Source organism: Dendropsophus ebraccatus, chromosome 4, assembly GCF_027789765.1.
Source record: "Dendropsophus ebraccatus isolate aDenEbr1 chromosome 4, aDenEbr1.pat, whole genome shotgun sequence".
Classification (NCBI taxonomy): domain Eukaryota; kingdom Metazoa; phylum Chordata; class Amphibia; order Anura; family Hylidae; genus Dendropsophus; species Dendropsophus ebraccatus.
This window is the reverse complement of record NC_091457.1, coordinates 18,100,474-18,112,535: the sequence shown is the minus strand read 5'-3', so window position 1 is coordinate 18,112,535 and position 12,062 is coordinate 18,100,474. Positions and strand designations below refer to the sequence as shown.

At 41.5% G+C, this 12,062-nt stretch overlaps 1 protein-coding gene across 1 annotated transcript; it reads right to left on the bottom strand.

Annotated features, from left to right (window-relative positions):
- Positions 1 to 217: 217 nt before the first annotated feature.
- Positions 218 to 5,556, bottom strand: FGF19 (fibroblast growth factor 19). Its single transcript, XM_069968135.1, has 3 exons — positions 5,215 to 5,556; positions 4,414 to 4,517; positions 218 to 958 (listed from the first exon to the last, which is right to left on the bottom strand). The coding sequence occupies exons 1-3, from the start codon at positions 5,447 to 5,449 to the stop codon at positions 653 to 655; spliced, it is 645 nt and encodes a 214-aa protein (XP_069824236.1). The 5' UTR covers positions 5,450 to 5,556; the 3' UTR covers positions 218 to 652.
- Positions 5,557 to 12,062: the final 6,506 nt, after the last annotated feature.

Here is a 12,062-nt window from a genome sequence, read left to right as displayed (position 1 = left end):
ATTTACAAAATAGTATAAAGACGAGCATACAACAAAGCAGTTCATATAATTCTGAATGGATTTAGAAAAGTATACATAAATACCGTATATAAATATAAGTAAAAAATAAGAAGCGTCTGCATCCAATAAATTAAATATAAATAGTGCATTTTGAAACCAAGTGCTTAAAAGTACCCCCCTCACCCCCCCCCCCCCCCCAAAAAAAAAAAAAAAAATTGAAAAAAACACATTTCCCTTTGGTTAATAATAATAATAGAAATAACATCTTACATAATGGATATGCTCTGATATCTGCCCTGCTATATTGTTGTACTTGTTCTTATTGACATGTAATATATCTATATTATCTGTACACTGTGTGAGAGCTGATAGAGTCTGAAATGTGGAAAGCGTCTAGAAATGGGGGTGTGTGGATAATTTAGCTATTTTTTGGCGCAGTATATCGGTATACAGGTACATCAACCATAAGGAAGAGGAAGCTGCCGTGTCCGTTGCGTCTTGTGTTTTTGGTGACTTGACCTTAATCTTCCCAGCTGCGGTGGGCCCTGCGAGGAGCTGAAGTCTTTGTTCTTCCAGTGCATTCCTAAAGTATTGCGTGTTTCTCACAATTGCACCTTTCTTCTTCATCCTCCAAGAGTCCAGAATATCACGGCTATTTTTTTTGAAAGTTCAGCTGATATTCAAGCCCCAAGGGGTCCATACTATCAACGTTAGGAAAGTTTTTATTGTCACTTTCATACTGATTTCCATCATCATCATCCGGATTAAGATCCAAAGGGGCCCAGTGAATGACTGGCAGGAAATGGGACAGGGGCAAGTAACCCTTACCCTTGGATTGCTGCCTATGTTTGTCTTTGCTCAGGGAGATGGCCACCCCATGTTTTGGGGATTTATACATATTGTATCCATCGGGGAGGATCTCCTCTTTGAAGGTACAGTCTTCTGCAGAATAAGTGTTCTATGGAGGGAAAAGAAGAAAAAAAAATTAATTCACGGTGATAATGCTGTCCAGTGTGTGAAACACAATCCTTACAAAGATGATAGAGGAGGCATATAATAATAATAATATAATATATACATGGTTCCATAACAAAAAATGAAGATTAGAATTCACAATGATGATTCTGATCAGCACGTGAAACACGATCCTTACAAAGATGATAGAGGAGGTATATAATAATTATAATATATATATTATTATAATTATTATATACCTCCTCTATCATCTTTGTAAGGATCGTGTTTCACGTGCTGATCAGAATCATCATTGTAAATTCTAATCTTTTTTTAGTTATGGAACTATATATATATATATATATATATATATATATATATATATATGGTTCCATAACCAAAAAAAGATTAGAATTCACAATGATGATTCTGATCAGCACGTGAAACACAACCCTCACAAAGATAAAGATGGAGGAGGAAAGTATAGCGCAGTAAAGAAAGAGACATACTGTATAATATGTTTCATAACCAAAAATGAAGATTGGAATTCCCAAATGATAAGGCTGATTAGTGTGTGAAACACAATCCTTACAGAGACACGGATGGAGGAGGAAAGTATAGAGCAGTAGAGATATGATACTTACAATATGTAAGGTTTCATATCTGAAAATGAAGATTGGAATGCACATTGGTAATGCTGACCAGCGTGTGAAACACAATCCTTACAAAGGCAAGGAGGGAGGAGAAAGAAGTAGAGGCGATAACCACTATAGGATGTGTAAGGTTTCATAACCAAAAATGAAGATTGGAATTCAGAATGGAAATGCTGCCCAGCGTGTGACACACAATCCTTACAAAGACAAGGAGGGGGGAGAAAGTAGCCGGCAAGGAGGGAGGAGAAAGTAGCAGACAAGGAGGGAGGAGAAAGTAGCAGATGAGATAACCAGCGTATCACAATCCTTACAAAGACAAGGGAAAAGGATAGTATGGAGTAGTGGAGAGAAGAGGTCGGTTACATATCAAAATATGTGTGGAATTCACAATGATAATTCTGCCCAGCATGTGAAACACAATCCGTACATAGTCAAGGAGGAAAGCACAGAGTACAATAGTAAATTATCATAATTTTCAATAGCTCTGTTTACTGTCGGTGAATGGAGACATTCTTGTTCACCTTTGATCAGCTTAAAACCTGTAGAGACCTGATATTCCTCACAGCTGGAGTGTGGCTACAATATATCCTAAGCAATCTTTTGTAGGCAATAGTAGCATGAATCTTTCTCATGTACTGAGGGTTTGTTGCAGTGTATCATACTAAGATTTCAGTGTGTTTAGTTCCCTTTGTGTATGCTTTATGGCAGCCTTTGAAATGTGCTGAGCTATAGTTATTCCGAACCTTTGAACAATACTATGAGCTAGCAGTGTGTAGTCGTCTGACTGTCCGAGCCGAGACACTATCAGCAATTTGTCCCATTGAACGAAAGGTCATTCACCTACTGTGACTGAGCCAAAAATAAAGTGTGTAAAGAGTACAAGAAGGGTCAATGCATTTACAACCTGGAATCATTGCCCTCCTTTAAATATCGCCAACTAAGCACCAGGTATAAGGGATGCAGCGTAACACCCGGCTCCTGGTACCTGAGGGCATCCAAAGGCTTCTGCCACATAAGAAGTAAGCAGTAATGGCAACTATGGATGTGCAAACTTTTCTTTCTGCCTACCCATTTATACGGGATGTGCCCCCAACCTATGTCATGGAATACCAACTAGTATATGCAACCTTGCCATCCTTTATCCAGTAGAATCCCAGACCCCAAACTACCCCATTACAGACCTCAGACCATATGTTCAGCTACTCATCTCTCCCTGTTCCCGCACTTTTCTCCCTGTCAAGGGTTATTCTGGATGCATAAATGTTGCTGGGGCTGCTATAAAAAAAAAACATACTCTCCTGCCATTTGTTGCGCTGCTTGCTATGACTGAGACATACCCATCACAGAAGTAGCAAGCAGGGGGAGTTGGGGAGGACCGAGGTAGGTGAGTATACTTTTTTTTTTTTTACTTTTTCCTATGTATTTGTCGATACCCTGCAGCTTCCTATATCTATATTCTACTAAACTCCCCTGATTTAGACATGTAGGGGGAGATTTATCAAACATGGTGTAAAGTGAAACTGTCTCAGTTGCCCCTAGCAACCAATCAGGTTGCTATGGGCAACTGAGCCAGTTTCACTTTACACCATGTTTGATAAATTTCCCCCTGACTTTTAAAAGCAATTATTACCTTGTCCTTTAACACTGCCCATTGATATTAAAGGAATAACCTAGGATTAGAAAAAAAAACTTCCAGAAACAGCGCCACTGTTGTCATCAGGTTGTGTGAGGTATTGCAACTCAGTAAAAGGTGAATGGAGGTGAGTTGTAATACCACACACAACCTGAGGACAGGGGTGGTGCTGTGTTTGGAAAAACCATAGAGCTCATATGAGGTGTCAGTAGCCACTGACTTACCTATCTATTTTCCTATGTAGACATATACCTCATGTTTCCTCATACTCTCTTCTAGATATGGTTAGTTATACTTGTTCCCACATCTTAATCCAGAACCAGGGTTTGACATCTTTGTTATATAAGATTGTGGGAAAAGTTCCAGGATAACTTGTCATTTATTCATATTCTGGGCTAAGTAGTCAAGTGGGCGGTCCTGTGATCAAGTGGGAATTGTCAGTTACTGATTAAGACCACCTACTTGACTACTTAGCCCTGTACGAGCAGATATTTACATGACTAAATGATAGGATATCCTGGAACTTTTCCCACAATCCCATATACTAATATGCTCAGCTCTTCCTGCCTTATAACATGACGTCTGCAGAGTAGAATGCATACAGATGTGGAGTTCTCTTTAAGTTACTTACCGTCTGTACTAATACACCTTCTACATAGGTAATCCTACTCCTAGGATAACAACGTCTTTCTTCCAAAACAGCACCACTCCTGTCCTCAGGTGGTGTGAGGTATTGCAGCATAGTTCCATTGAAGTGAATGGAGCCAAATACAAGGACATAGAAAAGCTATGTTTTCTTAATCCTAGATTTCCCCTTTAAACCTATATGTTTTTAAGCTTATTGTAAATGTGCAGTGGTGTATATAAATATATATATATAGAGAGAGAGAGAGAGATTTATCAAACATGGTGTGAAGTGAAACTGGCTCAGTTGCCCCTAGCAACCAATCAGATTCCACTTTTCATTCCTCACAGACTCTTTGGAAAATGGAAGGTGGAATCTGATTGGTTGCTAGGGGCAACTGAGACAGTTTCACTTTACACCATGTTTGAGATATATATATATATATATATATATATATATATATATATATTACACCAGTGTGAACAGAGGCTTATCAGATTCTACTGTGTGGAAATAAAAAAGTTTATTGATAGCTCTCGGAAACATACCATTCCATAAAGTGCGCCGTCACTCGCCATGCAGAGATATAGAGAAGAGTGGTATCCTTTGATGGCCACCAGTCCGATAGCAACCGCTCTGATCTCGAGTAAACCTGTTTGTAAAAAATAGAAAATTTTATTGTATACAGCATGTACATTTACCTATAAATCATGCTGGGAGTTGTAGTTCTGCACCTACGAGTAGAAGAACAACTGGGTGCTTATACAAAAATCCCGAGCCTGGTTGCCATAGCTTCATCCTTAAAGGGGTAAAGACATAATTGCTTTCTTCCAAAAAACAGCGCCGCACCTGTCCTCAGGTTGCGTGCGGTATTACAACATCAATGGAACTGAGCTGCAATACTTTGGGAGAAAGCCGCTGCGTATTTCTAACCCCAAACGTACGGAGTTAATTCGCTTTAAGGTTCGTAGTTGAAGACAACAATGTTGGAAAGACGTTCCAAGTAGGAGATTATTACTTATAATGGGGATGTAGCTGAGGGGGGTAACAGGTAAGAGAAGCCAAGGACTGAGGGTGCCTACAGCCCACCAGAGTGTGTACACGGGTCTAGGGTCATGAGTCTTTACTACTTTACTATTCCAATTTCAGCAAAAAAATCTTTGATTAGGTAATTTTTTGCCAAAGCAAAGTCAATGCCCTGCCAGGACCCCCCACCCAACAAACCTACACCCCTCCGCAGTGGGTCACCCATGTAACCCATCCATCTCTATGTTTCCACTAGCCGACCATATATAAATCTTAAAGCACCATGATGAATTTTTAAAAAGTTGAACAAAAACTTTACTCACTGTGAGAACTTCGATGCCTCTCCCCGTCCACCCTGCCGTCGTCGTGTATCCTCAGATAGTAGCTCTCCTGCCCGTGCTTCCGAGCCGTATACAGGCGCCTTATCCGTATGGTCTCCCCCCAACCGTTGTGCACGTGCGGCCCTGCGTCGAAAAGGGGCAACGCCTGAGCCACCAGGACGAGCCACAGCTCCGCCAGCACTGCACATCCCAGCATCTGAGGCACTCGCTTCCACATCTTCTCCCGGGCTGGAAATTGCAATTTGAGAGCTCACGGCACAGTGTGACACTAAAGTTACTAGACACTGTCTAAGACAAGCAATGCTTTTTGCCTAATAGCCTCAGGGCTGTAGTAAATACAAAGCCAATCCCCTGCCTTTTATAGATCCTTTATCAGCTGTTTAGATGAAGCAATAGATATTCCTAGTAGACACAGTGACAGCCCTGGTTATTGATCCGTCACTACATTACATCATCCTTAGGAAATTCTTTGAATTTTCCTCTTTAGCGTTGACCCGGACCGGCATGGCATTGCGGATATATGGCTTGTTGCTATGTATACTTTTTTTATGCTTTTTTCCCCCTTCTTTTAAAACTTACCTTAAAGTTGCATAAAGTTTTGACTTTCATGGTGTCACGCGTCAAGACAGACCCTATAATTGTCTACATGAAGGAGTCCCAGGGAGGACATCTCCACCTCTGTATTTGCTGACAAGAAAGGAGGTTAAGAGGCTGCCACCAGGAGTATATGGTCTCCGTGGTAGATTATAGCCTCATTTCCTTTACTGAGAGCCCACAAGATGGCAATATCAGTATGTGTTATGTACCGGCGCATTTCCCAACACGCATGTTATCTCATCATGGACATCAGTTATACCCGTCCCAACGCATTTCACAACACGCATGTTATCTCATCATGGACATCTGTTATACCCGTCCCAACGCATTTCACAACACGCATGTTATCCTATCATGGACATCTATTAATGCAGTCCCAACACGCATGTTATCTCATCATGGACATCTATTAGACCTGTTCCAACGCATTTCACAATACGCATGTCATCCTATCATGGACATCTATTAATGCAGTCCCAACACGCATGTTATCTCATCATGGTCATCTATTAGACCTATTCCAACGCATTTCACAACACGCATGTTATCTCATTATGGACATGTTATACCCGAACCAACACATTTCACAATACGCATGTTATCTCATCATGGACATGTTATACCCATCCCAACGCATTTCACAACACGCATGTTATCTCATCATGGACATGTTATACCCGAACCAACGCATTTCACAACACGCATGTTATCTCATCATGGACATGTTATACCCAAACCAACGCATTTCACAACACGCATGTTATCTCATCATGGACATCTATTAGACCAGTCCCAATGCAGTTCACATTAAACTGAACTTGCAACAGCCCTCATAGTGCATGGCATATTTTACTTTGGTTCTCTGATATATATACCCAATGTATATTACCATATTACCGTATAGGCATACAATAACATGTATCAGCCTGTAACTGCAATGGGGTAAAAAAAACTGTATACTGTACAGTATACAAATTATTTTCAATTAGAATGGTTCATTCTCCACAATAATTGATCTGCTAGATCGCTGCAAACTTTGCACTTTAGGCATCTTTCTCGCCAACCAGTACTTTGCTCTGTACTGATGAGGGGCAAGAACCCAGAAACAGTCGTCTGCAGATGATCATTCCCCACTTTTGTGGGAGATTCTGGTTTGAATAGTTTTTTACCTTTTGGAAAAGAGTTAATTTGCCTTCCGTTTCCCATAGTGCATTGCCTGTTTTCATACACCGCTGGATCTCTTCAATAAGTAAAGAGAGAAAATAGAGATAAGCGGCTGTCAAAGGACAGACATAAAGATGAGTGAACCTCAAGCACGCATGGGTTCTACCAAACCTGAGCGCTTAGCATTCCATTACCCATGGCCACAGATGTTGGATGCAGCCCTAGGGGGTCCTGGAAAACATGGATACAGCCTATGGCCTATTCCTGTATCCATGTTTTCTCTGGCTGCTTAGGGTTGCATCCAACTTCTGCAGCCATGGATAATCAAATGCTTAGAATTTGGGTTTGGACATCTCTAAACAGACAGATCTTCTCGTCTAAATACCCTGAGCCCAGTGGATGAAACAAGAATCTTCTTGTAGCTCTGAGGCCAAGTTATAGTAAAGGGGTACTCCAGCTAAAATATTTTTTTTTCAAATCAGCTGGTGTCAGAAAGTTATATAGATTTGTAATTTACTTCTCAAATCTTCCAGTACTTATCAGCTGCTGAATATCCTGCAGGAAGTGGTGTATTCTTTCCAGTCTGACACAGTGCTCTCTGCTGCCACCTCTGTCCATGTCAGGAACTGTCCAGAGCAGGAGCAAATCCCCATAGAAATCCTTTCCTTCTCTGGACAGTTCCTGACATGGACAGAGGTGGCAGCATAGAGCACTGTATCAGACTGAAAAGAAGATATATTTTCTCCCCTAAGTACTTTGAGCTCAGTGGATGAAAAAGCAATTATCAAACCTCTTGTAACCCTGGCAGTGTAATGGGAATTTTAACTGATGTAGTTGCATCCAGCAATTCTACCCTTACAGACACCTATATTTAAAGGGGTCAGCCTAGGTTAGGGGTAGGGCACCTTGGCTCTCCAGCTGTTGCAAAACTACAACTCCCATCATCTAGGTAATAGATTTCTCCTCTGGTCATTGCTGCCAGTGTTTGGCGATGTTATGTTACCTGTCTAGACTTTTTGTATTATTGTTCAGGTTGTACCCCCCTCCCCCACGGCCCTGTTTGTTTTGTACAGGACACAGATTGCACGTTGAGTTTCAGCTGTGGGAAAAGTTCACTCAGTAAATGTGACCTCAGGCCAAATGTATACACTCAGCCGTGGCGGCTCGTGAACACAGGTGAACTTTCACCAGGTCACAGGTGTGAACAGGGGCTAAACCGGAGCACAATACACATCCACATGCGCAATGCGGTTTTGTCCCTTTAAGGCTGCGTTCCTGAACTCGCGTCTCTCCAGCTGTTCCAAAACAACCACTCCTCTCTTTTCGGCTGTTGGGGCATGATGGGAATTGTAGTCTTGTACACTCCTTTAAGGAATTGGGAAGAATTGTAGTTTTGCTAAATTGTACCATGACTCTAGTACAATAATAGCATCCCAGTTGTCCAGCATAAAATATTGTTTTAAGCAAGAAGTGGCATGGCAATGACATGGGCAAAGCACAATGAGCTGTTAGTCTGCACTGGTCTTATATAACTGTGACCACTAGATGGCGCTAAACCACTATACATTCAGCTTACGATCAGAAGTGTCAAAGTGTCCGCACTTCTGGGAACTGGAGAGAATTATTTTATTATTTTTTATTTAAATTATTTAATAATTATTATTGTACATTTTATTCTTCTTCTTCTTCTTCTTCTTCTTATTATTATTATTATTATTATTATTATTATTATTATTATTATATTATACATGTTTATACTCCCACTCCTGCAGTGAATCTCCGGTCAGCACCCCAGAGGATGAAACGTGCAGCTAGTCAGTGGTCTCAGCGTCACATGCTGTACTCCTGGGGTCATGGCTCCCATCACTGAGAAGAGATGCAGGGAGTTAGGCATGAGGCCACTGGCTGCAGGGGTCATGTGTCAGCCACTTGTAAAGAAAGACCAGATATACAACATCAGTCACAGGCCACCCCATTTACAGTGTTAGTCATACAGCACCCCATATACAGTGTCAGTCATACAGCACCCCATATACAGTGTCAGTCATACAGTACCCCATATACAGTGTCAGTCATACAGTACCCTATATACAATGTCAGTCATACAGTACCCCATATACAGTGTCAGTCATACAGTACCCTATATACAATGTCAGTCATACAGTACCCCATATACAGTGTCAGTCATACAGTACCCTATATACAATGTCAGTCATACAGTACCCCATATACAGTGTCAGTCATACAGTACCCCATATACAATTTCAGTCATACAGCACTCCATATACAATGTCAGTCATGCAGCACCCCCATATACAGTGTCAGTTACAGGCCATCCTATATACAGTGTCAGTCACAGGCCATCCTATATACAGTGTCAGTCATAGACCACCCCATATACAGTGTCAGTCACAGGCCATCCTATATACAGTGTCAGTCATATATCACCCTATATACAGTGTCAGCCATATGTCACCCTATATACAGTGTCAGTTACAGGCCATCCTATATACAGTGTCAGTCATAGACCACCCCATATACAGTGTCAGTCACAGGCCATCCTATATACAGTGTCAGTCATATGTCACCCTATATACAGTGTCAGCCATATGTCACCCTATATACAGTGTCAGTTACAGGCCATCCTATATACAGTGTCAGTCACAGGCCATCCTATATACAGTCATGTTACTCCACCATTCTCCAGCTTCTCCCGTCCCGGTTTGCAGGTGGCAGCATTATTATAGTCTGACTCTATAGGTACATTGATAGGTCTAGGGAAATGTATATCATGGCGCCCATTGATATTGGCAATTACATAACAAGACCAAGCAGAGTCCACCATGCTTATGAACAAGAGGCAGCTCCTTATTAATCACCATTGTTTGCTTTACCTATAACAATTTCCTATTATTAGACTTATAGAAAGAGTCATATTAATGTGTATTAGGAAGCAATAAGCCCTGCGACACATAATACAACCCACTCCGGGGAGATTACTAGTGACCAGCAGGACATTGACCCCTGACTACTGTTTGCAGAACATTAGTCGTGGTTTGTCATAGTGAAGGTGAGGCTACCTCTATATACTGTGTCATTTTAGGAAGTGACGGGTCAGCGCTATGTAGGTGGAAGGTAAAGGAGTGATATCTCCGGCGGAGTCAGTAACCAGACCGTAGATCCTTATTATATCATTTATAGAAATGGGTAGTGAACAACATTTTGCCCCCCCCCCCCCCCCCCTTGTCTGTTCCGCTAAAGGAGTAGTCTCACAGAACAAACCCTTTCCATCCCTCCTATTATAAGGTATAGGTATCACAAAGGGGCTCCCCTTTAAAGAGGAGCCCCTGCCCTGGAGCTGACACTGACTACCAGTTGTCGACCAGATGGAGGTGGAAGAGGGGGTTGTCTTAAAAGGTTACTAATTTAAAGGGGTATTCCATCCATTAGCATTTATGACCATTTCACAGGGGAACCCTCACTGATTATTACTGTAGGATACCCCCTGTCCCAGTGGAGGAATATCTAAAATGTTAGAAAAAATTATATAAAAAAAATAAGTGTCTTCTACCACATGACCTATAGGTGGCAGCATCTTCAATATTATGTGTTATTACAGTATATGTGTCTCAGGCTGTAAGCGAGATGGCAAAGGGCAATAGAGGTTGGACAGCCCCCCAGTGTGCACATCGTACCCTAATGGTCAGTATGCACACAGATACAATACACCTTGGTCCCGCGGGTGTAAACTACGACTACGGTGGCAGTGATTACACACAGGATATTACTGTGTGATCTGTATGACTGTCTGGTCTTTGGTGAATACTAGAAATGTGAAGAACAGCCTATAATATATCACTGGAAGAACCCAATGCCGCACTACTGAGAGATTTTACTGGTATCATGTCCTGCTAGGAGATTCTGATGACATCATGTCCTGCTGAGAGATTCTGATGACATCATGTCCTACTAGGAGATTCTGATGACATCATGTCCTACTGAGAGATTCTGATGACATCATGTCCTGCTAGGAGATTCTGATGACATCATGTCCTGCTGAGAGATTCTGATGACATCATGTCCTGCTGAGAGATTCTGATGACATCATGTCCTGCTGAGAGATTCTGATGACATCATGTCCTGCTAGGAGATTCTGATGACATCATGTCCTACTGAGAGATTCTGATGACATCATGTCCTGCTAGGAGATTCTGATGACATCATGTCCTGCTGAGAGATTCTGATGACATCATGTCCTGCTGAGAGATTCTGATGACATCATGTCCTGCTGAGAGATTCTGATGACATCATGTCCTGCTGAGAGATTCTGATGACATCATGTCCTACTAGGAGATTCTGATGACATCATGTCCTACTAGGAGATTCTGATGACATCATGTCCTACTAGGAGATTCTGATGACATCATGTCCTACTAGGAGATTCTGATGACATCATGTCCTACTGAGAGATTCTGATGACATCATGTCCTGCTGAGAGATTCTGATGACATCATGTCCTATTGAAATTCTGATGACATCATGTCCTACTATGAGATTCTGATGACATCATGTCCTACTATGAGATTCTGATGACATCATGTCCTACTATGAGATTCTGATTACATCACCTCCTATTGAAATTCTGATGATATCACATCCTACTATGAGATTCTGATGACATCATGTCCTACTAGGAGATTCTGATGACATCATGTCCTACTGAGAGATTCTGATGACATCATGTCCTACTATGAGATTCTGATGACATCATGTCCTACTATGAGATTCTGATGACATCATGTCCTACTGAGAGATTCTGATGACATCATGTCCTACTGAGAGATTCTGATGACATCATGTCCTACTGAGAGATTCTGATGACATCATGTCCTACTGAGAGATTCTGATGACATCATGTCCTACTGAGAGATTCTGATGACATCATGTCCTACTGAGAGATTCTGATGACATCATGTCCTACTGAGAGATTCTGATGACATCATGTCCTACTGAAAGATTCTGATGACATCATGTCCTACTAGGAGATTCTGATGACATCATGTCCTGGT